We start from the raw sequence: 18520 nt of genomic DNA on the forward strand, positions 1-18520 counted from the left end.
AAAAGGCCTGTGGGAGACAGAGAATTAGCATAGACAACACAGTACACTCAGAAGTTATTTTGAGATCTAATGCGGCGCAGAGGAAGTCTTCCCACCTACAGAAGCACAGATCATTACAGACGTATCTGACTCACACGACAGCATGTGTCTTGCTACTCTTCACCAACAACACATTTTTTCTAATGATATTATAACAGGTGAGATGGTTAATATGAAGTCAAGGTTTTAATTTATTAGGTTTATTTTCTACAAGGTCCTCTTAGCTTCCCAGTTAGATGCTAACAACAAATATTATATAACAAATGGTGACATACCAAGAGATGAGAAACTGATAAATATTGATGAACCAGTTTGGGGATCAGCCTTCTGAGAGAAAGTGAGGTTTGTAAGGGTCACATGATTTAAGGTGTGAAATAGCATTAACATTTCTGAGAAGTGCAGAATCACAAATGAAGGCCAGTTTCCATCAAACAGCAATTTTGGAAACACCATGACCTTAATGACTGAGATGTCTACCCACGTCTGACGTCCACGGACACCTTTGCTCTCCATTCTTTACTCGGCTATTGCACCTTCCAGTCACTGCTTGCTTGCCTGCCTGCTGCTTGTTCAAAATGCAGCAGCAAGACTCAATTTTACCAGGAAAAGAAACCACATGGCTTCTAAACTGGTCACTGCTGCAACAATTCAAACGCTCAATGTCAAATCTTTCTCACCTGTTGCCACTTTTGAGTCTTGCATAAAGATTTACATTTAAACAGATGTTTTCTGATCCACATAATAATCACCTTAACAGTATAATTATTCTAAATTGTCTGTCACAGTGAGTATTAGGTGATTATTATTGTTTGAATCATTTTGTTTTTAATTTATTATCTGCGTTAATTATTATTATTGTTATTAATTTCCTTTTGTCAAACACTTTGGTCAACACCTGTTGTTTTTAAATGTACTCTACAATTAAATTTCACATGGTTTTACTAATAATCAGAGTACGTCCTGTCCTGTTGTAGGGGGCAATCCTAAAGTTAGACACCCCATCACACAGGAATTTAGTGCATTGAAAATAGAAGTCAGATGTATTTAACAAGAAGAAAACCTTTTTGGCAAATATGCCAGGCTTAAAGAAGCATATCAAATATTGGATGTATGCAGGTTTGCCCAAATCTCAAACAAATATCAATAGAATTTATTTGAGTTCTTTCTAAAATATAGCAGTAGAAATCAAATGACATTAGTTAAAGAGATCTACAGTATATTGCTCTAACTCCCTTCTATTGGGGAATGAAGCAAAGTCAAACTGAGCAGTGATTTGCTTTTGATCATCAGGAAATATTAGGTTGGCAAGAGATCAATTTGTGCATCCCTGCAAAACAAGACTAATGCTGTTACTGTGATGAATGAAATGAAGTTGCAGTGCATCGAAACCTTGATCAATCCTTAACCCATAATGCATAACACGGGCCACAGAATTAATTTATCAATAAATCCCTAGATGTACAATCCTACAAATAGGTAGGCAGCTACTGTATGTCTGGATCAGCAGCATGCTGACAGGAATAAAGAAGAATTTAGAATAAAAAAAATAAAAAAAGGTAAGGAGCTCTGAATCCCGACGCTGTCTCTCCTCCTGCTTCCACTGTGACAGACAGAACAACAATCGGCTGCAGCTAAAGCTATTTAAAGTGTGAAAGCTAATGCTCAGGGAGAACACGCGCAAACACTAAAACTGACAGTCAGCAAAGCATTTCTAAAAGACTGTACGTCAGAAGGAGGGGAGGACGGGCCGAGGAGAAAGATTAAGATGTATTGGAACTGTGCAACTCGTGTCAAGAAAATGAATTGGTCAAAATCAATGGACCAAGATAGGCCAGACTTAGACTGCTAATAAAGAAAAGACCAATTACAATAGATGAAGGGATGAGGATATGATTAATGAATTGTTTACAGATTATTCTTTTCTCTTTTTATGTGACAAGTGTGGTTTGAAATGATAATTACATTTATGCATGCACAGCCCTCTACATGTAAATACGGTAATTAATAAAGATAAACCTGACTTTCAGAGCTACATGAACCTTGTCTGATTAATTTGGCTGGAGATTATAAATTAGTTCTATTATTGCATTTTTATTAACATTTCTGATTTCTTCCTGTTATAGCGCCACATGTTTTCTCCAAAGAGCTTGTGGCTTTTCTTAAACACTTTCTAATATATTTGATCTCACTTTGCACCTCTTGTTTGATTGCACTTGGATTCGCACCTACAGTACAGTGTGTACTGGCTCAGTGTGCTCTCTCTCTCTCTGCCAATGCAGATTTGGGATTATAGATTTTACAGAGGTTACTTAAAGTGTTTATGCTGCAGTTGCACTCCTTGCGAGCTGCAATCAATAGAAGCATCACCTAAATTGTTTAAATCTAAAACACAGTGTGGACATTTCAGATAATATTGGCCCACGTGGAGGTAAGATAACCACCAATCAATAAAGCCCTATTGGGTAAGTGTTTAATTTGAGTCAACCAGTGCCCTCAGAAAATTGTGTGGCACTTCTCTGCTAAACCTTAGTGTAGTTTATCACTCTGTACCAGCCTTTTAGTATATGTTGATTGCATGTCATTTTAGAAGATCATCTGGGTATTCCCCTGAAATTATAGCACAATAACAACAGTAAAGAACACACTGAATTTGGGAGTTTTTCTTAATGACTTATTTGAATTAAAGTAGACTTAAGTGGCTTTTGAATGCTGATATGAAAACACACTTCTACAAAATGATTGAAATTAAGATAAGATACAAATACAAAATGCATGTTGCACCTACATTGAAGACAATTACTGAGTAATTACAGTCTTCCACCTTTGTGTACAGGTCTCTCTCAGCCTATTGAAAGTCTAGTCACTGTTCTTCATTGTTGTCCAAGTAGAAAACCTTCAAGTCATCTGGTGGTTATGTTCTAATCAATACCATTTAACTTTCATTGGGCTTCTAATGTAATACTAATAGTGTTAAGTAGCTTGCCCAAAACGATGCTGCTCTATATGTTTTTTATATTTACAATTGTCTCACAACATTATCAATAGCTTATATTAGGTACAGCTGATTGAATCAGCTAGCAACAGTTCCTAATTTAACTGGCAATGTGTATAGTTTTTGAGCAGATATGAGAAATCTGCTTTTGGTAAACTCAGAGTGCAACCAATTGTTAAATTTTGGTTGGTACATTTGCCAACCTTGACGTAAAGCAATTTTTATTGCGAAGGCATTAATAAACATGTACGAGAACCATAACAAGCAAACTGAACATGGTTGAAACTGCCCTTTAAGGCTCTGAAAAAATATTTAATATACATATATTCAAATTTTTGCTAATTTAAAAAACCCTTAACATGACAGGGTTTATTACTTGAGTCCAGTCCTCAGTATGTATTATTGTTGCCCTACATGTATAATGTGTTGTGGAATGACAATAATTCCTTCCCTTCCCTTACTGATTAGCACAGAGCACATCAAGTTCACTTTGATTGTTGTAAAATCATAAAGCATTAGAACCTCCAATACCTAAATTATTTTAGATCAACTGTAGATGACAGTCATATATGAAACAGTGCTGACTGACACCACACAGCTCCCTCTCACAGTCCTTCCCTTTCTTCTGCTACCCTGCATAGCAACAGCTTGGGTGAAGAGGAGCACGGTTGGCCCATGCAGGCCAGAATAAACCAGGTTACTCCTTCAGGGACCTGAGGAAGAGTTAAGTGTCAGACCTAGTTCCTCCCACTCGTCCGCTGTGTGCGTGGTGCCTGCTGCTCATCAAGTAACAGAGTGTAGACAGAGTATGGGAAGAAGGTTCCAAAGCATCTAAATAATGTCTCATTACTTGCACATTAGGCATAACGTTAAGTCTTTTTTGCCTGTACATATTTGCCTTTAGTGAGCGTATTTCAATGTTAGAGGGCTGCTCTCTTAGCCAAACAGTGCTACAAAAGTATTTATTTAAAAAGTGAAAATATCTCAAATATGGGAGAATACTAAAAAAAAACTATATAGATGCCTGATAGTCTAATTTAGTGTAATATAAGTCTCCCCATCCACCATGACCCTCATCTCTGCCTCTGGATATATTCTGCAGAGGTGTCAGCAATTTCCTTATATTAGGCTACACACAGCTTCCCTCTGCACCAATGCAGTCTGCGTAATTAAAGTCAGTTTTTTATATTCCACCGCTGTGCTGCACTACCATCTCCTTCACTGGGTTAATATGGAAATAAGGCTACACCTCTCCTAAAAACCAATCTCAAAGCTCAACATTTTGGGACAGTCATATAGGGGCTTGTGTGTGTGTTTGTCATTTGTTTTAGCATGTAGAAAAAAGTGACAGGACCGGGCTTCACCAAGAGTTTGTCTGGTGTGATGATATAGTACAGTATTGCTGTAAGTGCTAAAATAACTACACCTTTCTTCATGTAATCTTTGAATAAACTGATTTCTCTAGGCATCAGTTAATAATTTTAAGTCTTTTATAAACTAATAAAACCGATACTGTTGATAACATGGTGAAGAGGCCTAGTCCATCAATATTGTTGTATGTGCTGAAGTGTTCAGGCCTTAAATAAAAGTCTGAAAAGTATGAAAACTCAAATTACACATTATACAAATTAATTATATATGGTCATAATTACTGATGCATTACTAATTTATTAACTGAAAAAAATATAAAATATACTATAAAAATACAAACTAAAAAGCAGACTGTCCTAAACTTACCGTTCAAGGATGAAGACCACAGCTGTTTTTCCAGTAACTCTATGAAGAAATTCTGTATCTACTATCTCACAATTAACTATTCATAAAATTTGGAAAATGTGTGTGATTAATCAATAATTAAAATAATTGGTGCAGTCTTGATTGATTGATTGATTGATTGATTGATTAATAAGAAAACATACTTCTTAAATAAGGTGAGACAGGAATTTTCATTACAAAACAATGCAACATAAAAACAAATGTGTATTTTATGCAAATCATCAACAAAACATGAAACAAGCCGTCTCAAGTCACTCTCCCCCGTCTGATTAACATATTAATATTCAAACTGGTGCAGGTCTTGTGTCTTTCAGTGCTTGTCCTGTGTGTAAGTCTGTGCTGTCTCCTATAGGCCACATCATGTTTTGCATGAAATTCTATTGTCTCCCATCAAGCAAGTGCTCCTTTTATTGGCTCCATCTTGTTTGTGAAATAGATTTTAAGATTAATCTGCAGCAGGTAAATAAAGGGAGCAAACAAAACAAACAAGTGCAGGCATTTAGTCATTATCCTCTTGATGACAAAAACAAACAGCCACTTGAATGACTGTAGATCCCTTGTATGCATGTGAGAGCAATACAGTCCTGAACCACAGCTCCTGTGTCAGAACCTTCCACTGTGGGAGAATACATTAACCTTTCACGATAGCACCGTCGTGGAGATAATCCTTGCTATCGACATGCTATCAATCCCCATCAAAATTAAAGCTTATGTGTGATTCGGCTGAATGCCACACTGTATAAAAGGCCCCGACATTTCCCCTCAATTCATAGGGTGACACGTTGTCATGGCAACCACTGGCACATCCATCTCCCGTGACAAGATGGTTTGTTGGTTTGTGTGGAAAACCTGGTTTGGGGAAACCTCGGCATACGAAAGAGGAAAGTGTCCTCTTGGTATCGATCAAAAGCCTTTTAACTGTTGAAATGAATGGAATAGGGTTGCTGTTGGTGTAAACTGCGCTGTGTTGTGTTTCACTTTGGTGCAGGCAGCTCATAAGGTGTTTTTAATGGTTTTCTTAAACATGACTCATAGGCCTAAACTTAGCTGAAACAACTCTACAGTCACCATCCATATATAAATCTTTGAATGATTCAAAATAAGGGAATTGCGTGGGGTCAATGACGGTTGATACCACAGACATGCTGTACAATATAATGAGTTGTGGTGGGTGTAAACGACCCTCAGTGTTTGACTTACCATTGACGCAGAACTCATATGGTTTACAGAGCTCATCTTCAAAGAGGCAGCCTGGAGTTGGCAGAAGGTGAAAGGGGAAGAGAAACATTAATATACAGCTCAACTGATCACAATTCATCACACTGTTGTAGCATAAATTGGAAAAACAATGCTTACCTTACTTGAATTGTGGTTTTGAGTTATGAAAATGATAAGTGAGTCATTTTCAATTTGTTATTCGATTTAGGGCAGACACAAGTGATTTATTCAAAAGAAAATACATTTTTGAAAGTCAATTCATTTAGCAAGAAAAATGGACAAAAATAATGTCATGTTTCAAATGTATTTGCCCTGTTTTCTCTAATGTACAATGTCCTTTTACATTGAATAACTTTAGGGTGTGGATGGTCAGACAGAACAAGCAAATTGAACAAGCTACTTTGGGATTTTGAGAATTCATTACTATCCTTTTGAACGTTGTAGTCACAAAGTGATCAATAGCATTATTGCGGAAAAATATACTTGCTGGCTGCTACCTCTAACTTACCGGAGGAGGGTGGATTGCTGTGCACAGTATATGAGTAACGCACAAAAGATTTCACAAAATGATTTTTCTTTTGAAGTAGGGGCGGCTGTAGCTCCATTGGTAAAGGCAGTCGTGGTCCGTGGTTCGATCCCTGGCCCTGGCTATATGTCGAAGTGTCTCTGGGCAAGACACTGAACCCCTAACAGCCAGTTCCCCTCCCCAGCTGTGCAGTGCTGGACAAATTTATAGACCAATGTTCTAAAGATGTCACGGCTCTAGAAAGAAACAGGTTAGTACTGCATTAAGTCTGACTATGAGGCTTGCTGCTAATGGCAGAGCCATCAATCATCAATTAGTGTGACTTCCTCTATCCTGGCTCTAATACCCCAACTCCATGGGCAATGTTTCCATATATGAATCTTGTATGAATATTAATGAATCTAAAGCTTGGACTAGGGTTGGGTGTTCCAGACTAATAAATGAACAGATGGAGGGAGCATTATGGGTAGCTGTTCCCTGTGTTCACATTTCACACGTGGGAGTTTCAACGGGCAGGAATGACTGTTCTGCTCGCTGATCTGCACAGGTGATCATCCACATTTGCATGTTTCCAGACAGAGTTTGGTTGAGCAAAAAATAAAAGTCTGCAAAAAATAAAACACCTTGAAGTGGTATTTTCTGTCTTGTAGGCTTTAGTGGTGCATTCAGGGTAAAAATTAGCAGAGACAGTAATACAGACCTTCAGCCAAGAAGCAAGCCACTTAGAACACAGCTTTTGAGTTTGTTCAATAAGCTCTTGACAGGCACACACTATAGAGTTTATGGCGTTTGGAGAGTTGGGCACACAGAGACAATCTATAAACAAGGAGGCCAAGCCTAAGCTCTTTATTTCCCCAAGTCTTTTATCTTTGTTATTTCCCTCCCTCTGCTCATCAGGAGTGATGGAACTGGATGGACTCTCTTGGCCTGGTGGCCTCGATGGAAAGCAATGAGCAGCTTGTGACCATGAATAAAGAACAGGCGGAGTAGGCGGAGGTGAGGAGTCTGTCAGACTACTTTAATAATGAGAAGAGATAGATGTGAGAAGTCTGTTAATCAAGGATGGACAATCAGGACAGGTGAACTGTTCAGCCATTACTTTCTCAAACTTTTGCCATTCCTGGGCTCACATTAGCATAATCATTAAAGGCTAAAAGTATGTAAGAATATGTGATTACACAGAGACAAAATGCAGCCATTTTGTTAAGGAATTGAAGGCATATATTATGAAATTACACATTTTAGAGGTAATCATTTCAGCATGTCAGTAAAAGGGGTATTTAATGATGTGGAGTACACAAAGATTACAGAGCTGCAAGGTCCCTCTGCTATTTAGAACAAAACAAAAAAGCAGATTGTCTGAAACAACGTACTGATCAAAAATTGAAGACCACAAAAAAAAGTGTTGGTTGAACTACTCTAAAGCACATCCACACTGACATAGAAAATAATGAAACCTCTATAGGAAGCACATGCTTCTAAAGGTGGTCTAATGCATATGCTTTTATATTAACAATGTATCAGAAGAAACATGTGCAAACCTGAATATGCAACAGGTGCATCACTGGGAAACTGGATACCAAATGAATGTCAAACAATAAAAAACGAAATATCACAGAATAAACGAGACAGTGTGCAGCCATCTTTAATATTAAAAATCAATGAAATGACTGTAAAACATATTATGTGTCACTTGTAGTGACAAAGCTAAGGGGAAATCACTTGCTCTCCCGTTCCATTTAGCTTTATGAAGCATTATTTTAGTATCTTTCCGGTCATTGTTTTGCTTTTACATTCTTTAACTTTGCTGTTTTGGCTTGTTGTAATCAGGAAGAAACTGATAAACCCACATTATGTTCTCTGGTCAGCTTCATACCGCAGTCCATAAAAAGCACAAACGTAAAGCAGCATTTAGCATATAAATAGCTAAATATTTTTCTTGAAACAAAGTTCATGTTGCTACATACACTATCTGTCTGCTTATTTAGGAAATGTTAATTAGAGGAGAAAATGCTAAAATGACAAAAAATAACTAGTTAAGGCTTGTGAATTGTGAGGATTTAAAGTTTTTAAATACTATAAACTATAGCCACACAATCACGGATCAAACTAAAGGAAACACAACTTGTAAGTTCAGCTCCATCATTCATGAAGATGTCTCTGGCTTAATTACCTGTGCCCTGTTTGGTATTAAATCGAAGCTAAATTTAGATTTAGCTTGAAGATAACTACAAATTTATATTGAGCTGTGGACTTTAAGGAGCCACACAATCCCTCTTGACCATGCATCGCACCACACAGCAATTAGTGTCAGTCCATTCAACTTTACCTCCTCATCACTTCACTGCTTGGGTTCTCTGGGAGGCCTTGTCGGCTCTCAACATTAATTACGACCTTCCATTTAATGAAGCATCCAGCCAAGCATAGTTAGTCAGACATTGTCTGTGCATGACTGAGTGCGAGCGCACATGTGTGATAGGCAGGGACACAGGATTGATAACGCCACATCCCCTTTCTCCAACACTATGCCAGAGATGATTAAAATGGCGCCTTTTAATTAAAATGCAATCACAGTGGATGCTGCTGATTACCTCAAGCAAAAAAAAAAAAAAAAAAAAAAAAAAGGATGTTGGGTGCTGAGGTATAAAAAGCTGGTGGGAAAAAAAGTCCGTTTGGCTATATTTTAATGAAGCGTCCTGACAAAGAATAGTGATATTGTGCGTTTTTTATAGGAGATTTTAGGAGAACAAAATAATTTCATAAACAAAATGACCTTTAAAGAAAAAAAGCACTGCACTTACTATTGAGTGTTGGGGCTCTGTTGCCATGCCAACCTCATCACAGATCAATTACCGTAGCTAATCAATGGGAAACTGACTGTTCGGCATGTCAAGTAACTACTGTCTCAGTGGGACATAAAGGATACACAAAGAAGGCCTGAGTGTGCTTTTTGATTTCTGCTCTGAATAAATGTGTTTTTATGTACAAATACTTTTATCCTCATAGAGGAACCGTGTTTAATGTGCTCTTCGCTGTTTGAACCAAGCACAAATTGGATTTCTTCTGCTCCGTTTTACATCAGCCCAAGTAAAATATTTGGGTATTTTTAACATCTCACAATAAGCTGAAGAAAACTATAGCGGCTGCTTTACTACAGATTTCAGACATTTAATAGACTCTGAGGTCAAGTATTCATTAAAATAATTGTTTGGTTAATCAAGCATGAAAATAATCATTAGCAGCAGCGCTGGATAAGAGCTAACTACAGGTGCTCTGAATGTGCAGTAGCTTCCTCTCTCAAAATAGACCCAGTGCGACCCAATTTAAAAATACAGTATGCAGGGAGAACCCAGAAGGTCAGTGAAAGCATGAAGTCAGTTCACAATTTTTTCATGAAACGGTGGTAGTTAGTGGCTTGTATTACAGGAGACTGTAGAATAGTAATAATACTATAGTTAACACCGTAATAGGCTCCTAGAGAAGTACTGCAGTCCTCAATATTTCAGTCTGCCGTTGCTATTTATATGCAATGCAATGCACCATACATGTTTTGCATAAATCTCTTCCAGAAGCTAATAGATTAGTATGGATCGGTCACGCGTGGATTAAACAGAACGCTCAACTAACTGTTTTTAAAGGGAACAAGTGTAACACACACACACACCCCAAAACAATTCTCCTTCAGCTATAATCTCACTTACGCAGCATTTCAGTGACATAACAGCACAGTTGTCTCCCCTCCGAGTCATACAATCAGACAGGAGATGATTTAAAAGGTAAAGCTCATTTAAGGAAAAGCAATTACATGAGAATGACTGAATTTCTCATTAAAAAAAAAAATAGAACCCTATTAATCTACCTGTACACTATTCAGCCATCCACAACACATCTCAGGCCAGATTTAGGTCTGGAGGATCTGCTTGAGACTGTCTCGAACATTTGGCTGACCTTGCCTGGAACATTAAATATGTCTCATTGAGGCTAAATCCAAGGCTGAACAAGGAGTCAGAGACTTCACTGTTCACTTTCCCTCACAGGTGGTTGACCGGTGCCGGGATACCATCTGTGATGTCTGATGGGCCAAAGAGGATGCTGGGAGTCTGGCAGTGAGGACAGCCACTCCCAGAGCCTTCTGCAGTTTAGGACACATTTCATTGACACTCAGGAGCCACCAACATATATTTTAGTATAATTATAAGCTGCTACCAAGGACATCTGACTCATTTTTACTCACACACACTCACACACACCTGTACTGTCAGCCAAAAAATCAATTTCAGAACAGTGCAGCAATAAAAGTGCAAGTGAACTGATAAGGGAGTGTGGCTGGGGCAGGGACAGCAGAGAAGAACATCAGCTGCAAGCAAATTAGCATCAGCTTGACACCATGTCCACAGATTCAAACAGCTTGTGTCATTAAGGTGCTCTCCTGCTAAAATTAAAGATGGCTCCAAGCTTTTCTCTGCTCCAAAAGGTCTGTTCCTGTCAAAAGCTGTATGCCACATGTCAGCAGCCAGGCTGTGGTTAGTTTATCATTATCCTCAACATTTTCATACGTTCCCCACGCATTTTCGGTCTTAACATGACAGGACATCGTTATAACAGTTGTTTAAATAAGACTCCGACATTCTAGTCAACTGCATTACTTGGTGAAACTGTAATTCACACAGTTTTTGTTCATCAGTATTTATTATTGATTCATTTTGTGTTGCCTTTGGCCTTTTTGCACTTCTACATAATTGTGAATACTATGAAATCTTTGCCAGTGCCTGCTAGTGATCACTGCAAACCTCTAAAGGGAAAACAGATTTGGCTAATGAATGGATGGAGGCAAAAGTAACCCCTCAGATAATATATTTACGACAATATAAATAATTAGGGGGAGCCAGAAGCTGGACGTCAGGGGGCTTTAGGTTGATTGAAGAGGGAACCTGACATAATGACTACCTGATATCCAGAGGAGTGTAACCAAACACACCAACTTTCCAGAGAAATTCTCTCTGGGTATCCAGGCAGGCAGGTCACTCTCAGTCACTCAGCTGCCAGCTCCAGGCGACAAACCAGACAACAGCCATGAATTAAAGATGGCAGCATCACTGCGGCAATGGAGGACCCAAATATAGGCCAGATTGACCTTTTTCTTGACCCGTGCTGAATGATTCAGGCATTTGATTTTCTCCCCTCTTCTGAGGTGTGATTGCATGTTGAAGTGCAAGACCAGAGTAAGTCAAACAGTTAAGCATCCTATTTCTCATGTGCCAAAGAGCTCAACATGAACCAACAAAACTGTCCCCAAGGGAAATCTCTACAGGCCTCGAGATGAAGTAAAAGGTTTTCCTCTTACGATAACCAGTTGGACTTCATTTAATGTGTAGGTTATCACGGCACTAAAGGCTATACTTTACCCGCATATGCAATGACAGAGAACATGACATTGTTTGTCATTCTTGTGCCTGTTTGGTAATTTCATATCTAGAAATGAAATCACTCAGCTGCAATTTCTGTAGTGGAGGATCTTACAGGATGTTAATGCAGATCAAGAACAATCTAATCAACCATTCCAACTCTCTGTCTAACCACACCTTGTTTACAAGGTAAGACCCCCTGGTGATCATCGAAAGTACAATGACTTGATGACTGAGTTTTTCACCCGGCCTCCGTGGCCAGTTAAACTGAACAGAGGATGCTTTCCAGATGGGTAGTGAAACATTTCCACAAACTCATGACCTTTCACAACCATGACCTGGAGGATATCGTCACAGAATGTTACTTTGTGCAAATATTTGGCAGTTTGCAGTTGGCTTCTTTACAGTACATGTATATGCACATCCAGCAGAGACAAAGCAAAATGTTTGAATTCATGTTTCTGGCCACCTGATACATTTAAATCCAATCTCTCCGGTTCTACTTTGGTTTCCAAATCCTGCAAACTATCTGTATGCCAAGATGCTTAATTCTCCACCGCCAGACAGTTACTACCTTGTTATTCGGTGATGGACATGTGTTTTACAGTAAGGTTTTGTCCATTGTTAACATGCAAATATTTATTAGTGCAGCTTTCAGGTTAATTTAACATGAAGATGGTATTCCTTGTTGTTAACCATTTTCATGAGTTCAAAGCAGGAAAAAATAAAGGAAAAGGCAAGGAAATTATTCATGCTTTCCAGATTTTGCTTGATTTTTATTGTTTGTCTATAGGAAAGAGATTTGGAGCCAGTGTGTGTCGTATGGAATTGAAGTAACATGGTTTGGCCACTACATCAAAACTGCAGCCCAGTGTTCTAACTGGGGGTTTGGGTCCACCAAAAAGCCCACCGTCAGTCATCACACTAGCAGTTTTTAAAATAGTGTTAGCAACAGCCGGTTTTAGAGTGCTGCAAAACAAATAGACTATAGTTATTAGTTATTAGTTAGATATAGGCCAAGTTTGTTGGAAATGGTCACCAGTGTACCATTTACATGCCATAAGATCCGTTAGCCACATACATAGAAAAATACATTCCCCTGTTATAGCTTTAGCATGTCTCTTCGGCCTTGTTTCTCCTCAACATTAATTTTGCTCTTTGCTGCAATGAGAAATTGTCTGGAGTATTAATCAGCATCTCCCTAGGATAAAGCAGACACATTAAAGCTGAAACCACACCTAAGATTGTATAGATTGATTTTGAGCTCAACTCAGCTTTCAAATCTTTATTATGGTGTTATCGTCCTGATCATAAATCTTGGCTCTACAAGAGATGACCTTCAAACAGAACCCATCACCAAACCCACCTATTTTGAACAAAATAAAAAAGTTGTGGAAACACATAACATAGCCATCCAATCCTCTTTTTAATGCCCATGGATGTTTTCACACACACTGTCACGAGGATGTCAACCCTGAGTATGTGGCGAGGTGAGAAATTACAACAAGAGACACAATCTTTGCACTGTTATGTGCTAGATTTGCAAATGAGAAAACATACGGTAGTAGTGTAAATGCATCACAGTCTCTGGGGAGAAAAAAGCTGCCATTGAAATGTACTCTGATTTAAGATTACAGCGTAAACGAAATGGAGGACTCAGGAAAAAAAATAGCATAACCTTCCTTTTCCTCTCTGGTGGTACTCCAACTCCTTGGCCTAGATTATCTTGGTTCACCTTGAACTAAAGCTACAGAGAGAAACAAGAAAGATTGCCTCGGCACGTCTATGTGACACATTCCTGACTTCCTTCCTCTCAAGAGCCGCTGACATTTGTTGGGAAAGAACACAGAAGCCCAGCCAGCCGCTTTGCTCCCACTCCCTCGTCTCAATAACTACTGAAAGCCAACACACTCCTCCGAGCATCTGTTGAGTCAGAAAGAACCGTTGCACGTCGTCTGTTGTCACACCAGCCGTGGCGGTATCCCAAGCCAGGAATACACAGACTGCTTTGTGTCGAATTTTGCTAAAATTCTGTGCGCACACATTAAAGGGTGAAAGTCTGAAATGAAATAAAAACTTGCAAATTTTATATGGCCCATGAATTTTAAATACAGCACCACTTGAATAGCTTATCAGTCTAGAATTCATGATACAATAAACCCCTAAAAATAAGGCTGTAGCAGCTGTATGCTGGTTCATTTCAGAGGTTGTTTAGAGGGCTGCATGCTCTTTATTACAGCAGTATGAATCATTAGGCATTTATTACATTCAACATCAGATGATAGCAGAAAATCTTAATGTTAGATCAATTACACTGAATGCTGCAGCTGTTGAGATTATTAATTTCGAAAAACAGGCTTTGCAATAACATTACAAATGCTCATTTAACCATGCTGCACGGTGCACAAACAGGATGTATTACATAATGAAATATCATCAAATAAATATTTGTCATTTACTAGATGAGTTATAGCCAAGGGAATTATAGGAAGGTTCTACATCCAAATTGTCTGTGAAAGCGGCTAAAGCTACATCGTGCTAACCCTTTCTCAGTCCACTCAAAACGACCAAGATGTCCTGAGAAATAAGAAAAATGCACTGTGACCTTTACTGAGACTGAGAGAGACATCATAGCAGGATATATTAATTTTGGCAGTGCTATTAGTTTTTTATTTTAACTATGGTATGGTTTCAGAAGGCCTTCCGACAGTTTTAAAAATTGTATTTTCAGTAATGTCTTATTTTACAATATCAGAAATGTGTTTGTTGTGTTGGTGTTAGAAGCATGATGTGGTTTCTGAATGGGCATATTATTCGAAAAAAATGTCTCCTTTGCTTGTTCCCAGCATAAATAAACGATAACTGGTACCCTGGGAGAAACAGGGAGTGTACAGTAACAGCAAATTCAACAATGAGAAAACACAAACTACACAACATACAGTATCAAATCAAAACATTGCTACTGCTACAAGATATAGAATTTATACCATGTTCATAATCCAAACAGCTGTAAAACATCTATCGTCATATTGCTGCAAATTTCAATCCTCCAGGATGATTTATTACCAGTATGAGATATTTGATATAATCACTCAGTCCTGATATCTATGGGATGACAGAGGCCTGTGGCAAAATAGATGGAGCTCAGTAGCCTATGAATCAACTCTACCTCGTCTGGATATATTAGGTGGTGCTGCTGATGGCTAACTGAAATGAAAAGACCCAGCAGCACAGCTTTAGAGGAAAATGTCTACATGTACAGTACTGGAGATAAGCAACCCTATCACATCCCTCACTCCATCAACACACACTGTAACACTTCTTAATTTGGGTGTAAAAGAGAGTTAGAGAGATCCTAAACAGAATCCTTTAAAGTCTGTTGTAAATACTACACAAGGTTTTGGCGATCAAACAAATCTATATGGTGTGATTAGTTTTTTTAATGCAGTTTCAGTTTTCTGTACTAAGTCTGATCTCTTAGTTTTAGCTGGGATATGTACTAGGCTCACGCTAACAGGCTCCTAAACTATGGTATTTTCATGGATTGTTATTGGGATTCAAGACCCTACAACTGTACAATTACAAACAGAACAACAGACATTTAGGCAACACTGATTGTAAAGCACTAAAATGTTAATATGCAACTAAATCCGTTTCTGCAAAGTTTCCACTGTCCAGACTTTCTTCACAAGTCAATAAGATGTGATACAAACAAGTCACTCACTCATAAAAGGTTAACTGAAATCATAGGTTTGTCACACACCTCTCTCTGATAGAGGAACTACCCTTCGGCTAAATCTCTATGCGTTTGAATTATGTTTTTCTTGGGGGCAATGGACTCAAGGCTGTACAAGTACAACAGGTTAATACGTCCCTGACCTTATCTGTTTTTTTGGAAGACCGCAGCATCTTCCAACAGTTTGCAAAGATATGAGGATGAGGATCAAGGTGACCAAGCATGTCTTAATATTTTACTGAGGTTTATGTCATCCTCTGTGGGCTAGAGTGACACTTACCATGTGAGGCAGATGCTATGCTATGGTTATGTATCACTCTATAAAAGGCACAAACCATTAAATAGATACAGGAAAAGAGAAATTGTAAAAAAGTGTTTTACATTTTCAGGGTGGTACTAAGTTGTAATACCTTCATGTTATTGATGCCTAAAAAGCAGATGCTGAACCATCTTCAGTGGAAATACAAGCATGACTTCTTTCACCTTATCATCTTATTTATCTCCCATCATTCACCACGTCCTGTTTTTTTTTTACAGATTACAGCTAGAGAAACATTCGTTAGTAGTTAGCATTAGCAAAGAATCTTATACATTTTAATGGCACAACTTAAAGTTTTTAAATGTTACATTTATGCTCAAAAGCCAAATTTCTGGTATAAATTCAAATTTGGCCAGATATGTAAAATGATTTGATTTTGTAGTAAAGTAACAATATAGCAAAGGTATATCCTGTATATGTAAAATATGAAGTTTATTTCTGCTCTCTGCATGCATGTTAGCATTACTTAACACTTAAGCAAAAGCTTATGAATTAAAAAGCTAAATTCTGTGAACTCTTACAAGGTTTCTGTGATTGTTAAAGCACATTAAATACTTCAAAATGTCTAAAGGGTTGACTGCTCTTTAGGCACTATGCATTTAAAAGGTCTTGATGTTTTTTGTCTCATGCGATGGGGCCAGATTCATACAACTGAAGACTTATTATTCCCTGTCTGGCTTTCATGTGCTCTCAGACATGCAGAAGACACCCACACACAGGATGCTGTCTGTCTCGTAGATACAAACCCTCCCACTATCACATCTAATAAATGCACCGCCCTTAGTATACTTCACCGTATACTGGCAGTTACGTCACTCCTTGATACACCTTGATCTAAACGACACAGTGTAATCCACAGGGGGACTCATTAAAAACAATTACCACCTCTAACTCCCAGCCACACTTCGACAAAGTAGACCTCTTCTATACACAAAGAAAAACAAAGGTTTTGTTAAAATCACTGATTCATTCACCATTATTCTAATGAAATAATTGCTAACTTGCGAGGAGAAGACCCCCATGAAGAAAATAGCACAATGTAGCCTCTCCTTTTTGTGTTTTCAAACTAACAGCATGATAGAGAAAAAAAATTGTACATATGTAATAAATAGAAAGAAGAGTGAGTTGGATGTTGTGAGTTCTGTACCTAACTTAAGAAGGGTGGACATCCACTTGTTCTAAATATAAAGAAAATGATGCAGCTCAGGGCCTGAATGAATCATCAGAGCTCGAGTGCCAGTCTGGAGACCTATATTTGCCTCTTGCTCATAATAAAGTTTATACTGTCGTGTTCTGACTGCTGATCTCAGAGCAGCGAGTGTGATTGGACGTGTAAAGTGGAGGTGGTAGCTGAGGAGATTCTTGTTTCCAATCACACACACCAATGTAGCAGTAAATCCAAACCTTTAAACTCAGCCAGTCTGAATAAAAGGACATAATCATGACAGTGGTTTCGCTGTCATACTTAGGACGTGTGCCATATTTTTTCAGACAGGAGTGAGTGGTGTCTGAGATAGGGCTGGAAGAACAAATCAAGGGTAATGAACATTTTATGACACAGGGCTGCATGATATATGCTATTTTCTTTAGGAGACAGGATATATTTAACTAGATTTAGATCACAAAGCCCTTTAGGATACCTTTAAGCATTTTTATGGCCATGAAAAGCAATACATTTAAAATTAAGTGCAGTGTTAAATATGTCAGTTCGTGTAAAATAACTGTTGTATGCAATGCAAAAGTGCAATTGTGTCTTTTTCTTTTTAAATCAAACTAGCAGTAAACGGCAGATAGTATTAGTCATGACTCAAATAACATGTCTCACAGCAAACACTTCATCCATTGGGCCTGAAAGATTATGTAACTTTTCCTGTTGTTCTTACGTTTAGGTTTTAGTCTGTCTGCAGCCCCAAACAGAAGTTTTACCGGTTGCATTCATAATGTGATTGCGCATGTGAATCTTATATTTTGCACAAAAAAAAAAAACCAGACATTTTCTAAACTTTTGCAAACAGGGTAAACGTTCTGCACTAACGATGTATGTGACCGTGAGACAAACGGGTGGATTTAGCACCACGGCCTGAGCCTGTGAAGCGCAAACAGTGTGTTAGGAACGGAAACCCAACAGCTTACCAAATTTTTTGTCAGCGAGGGCAGGTGAGGAGCAGAGGCTGCCAGTCAATGCAGCGAAAAGGACGGGACACCACAGTGAATCCATACCGCTCCTGCCTAATAACAGCGCTGCTTATCCATCGCAGACCTCCGCTAAAACAGCATGTTTCACTTCACATCAGGGGCGAACTGCTCGGCGACGAGACGCGGACTACAGAGGCATGTTTGAAGAGGAGATATGCAGGAGCGAGGATTCGCTAAATGGACACAACACAATCCAGGCGTTGTTTCAGCACCACAAACAGCAACCAGCTTCACGGAGGAGCCCCTCCCAAGTTTCTGACGTCAAACACACATGGTGGGGATGATGCGAGCAGCATGCAACAGCGCCTTGGAT

At 38.6% G+C, this 18520-nt stretch overlaps 1 protein-coding gene across 3 annotated transcripts in view; it reads right to left on the bottom strand.

The window, feature by feature from the left end:
- Positions 1 to 18468, bottom strand: part of ptprn2 (protein tyrosine phosphatase receptor type N2) — a 118649-nt gene extending 100181 nt beyond the window's left edge. For 2 of the 3 annotated variants that reach the window (XM_067486574.1, XM_067486573.1), the window contains exons 1-2: positions 18145 to 18468; positions 6008 to 6058 (exon numbers count right to left, since the gene is read on the bottom strand). In XM_067486574.1, the coding sequence (XP_067342675.1) occupies positions 6008 to 6058; positions 18145 to 18229 (136 nt within the window). In that variant the 5' untranslated portion in view covers positions 18230 to 18468. The remainder of the gene's footprint in view (positions 1 to 6007; positions 6059 to 18144) is intronic. The other variant, XM_067486572.1, reaches the window with a different exon arrangement.
- Between the last annotated feature and the right edge of the window lie 52 nt (positions 18469 to 18520).

The sequence above is a fragment of the Channa argus genome, chromosome 19 (genome assembly GCF_033026475.1).
Source record: "Channa argus isolate prfri chromosome 19, Channa argus male v1.0, whole genome shotgun sequence".
NCBI lineage: Eukaryota > Metazoa > Chordata > Actinopteri > Anabantiformes > Channidae > Channa > Channa argus.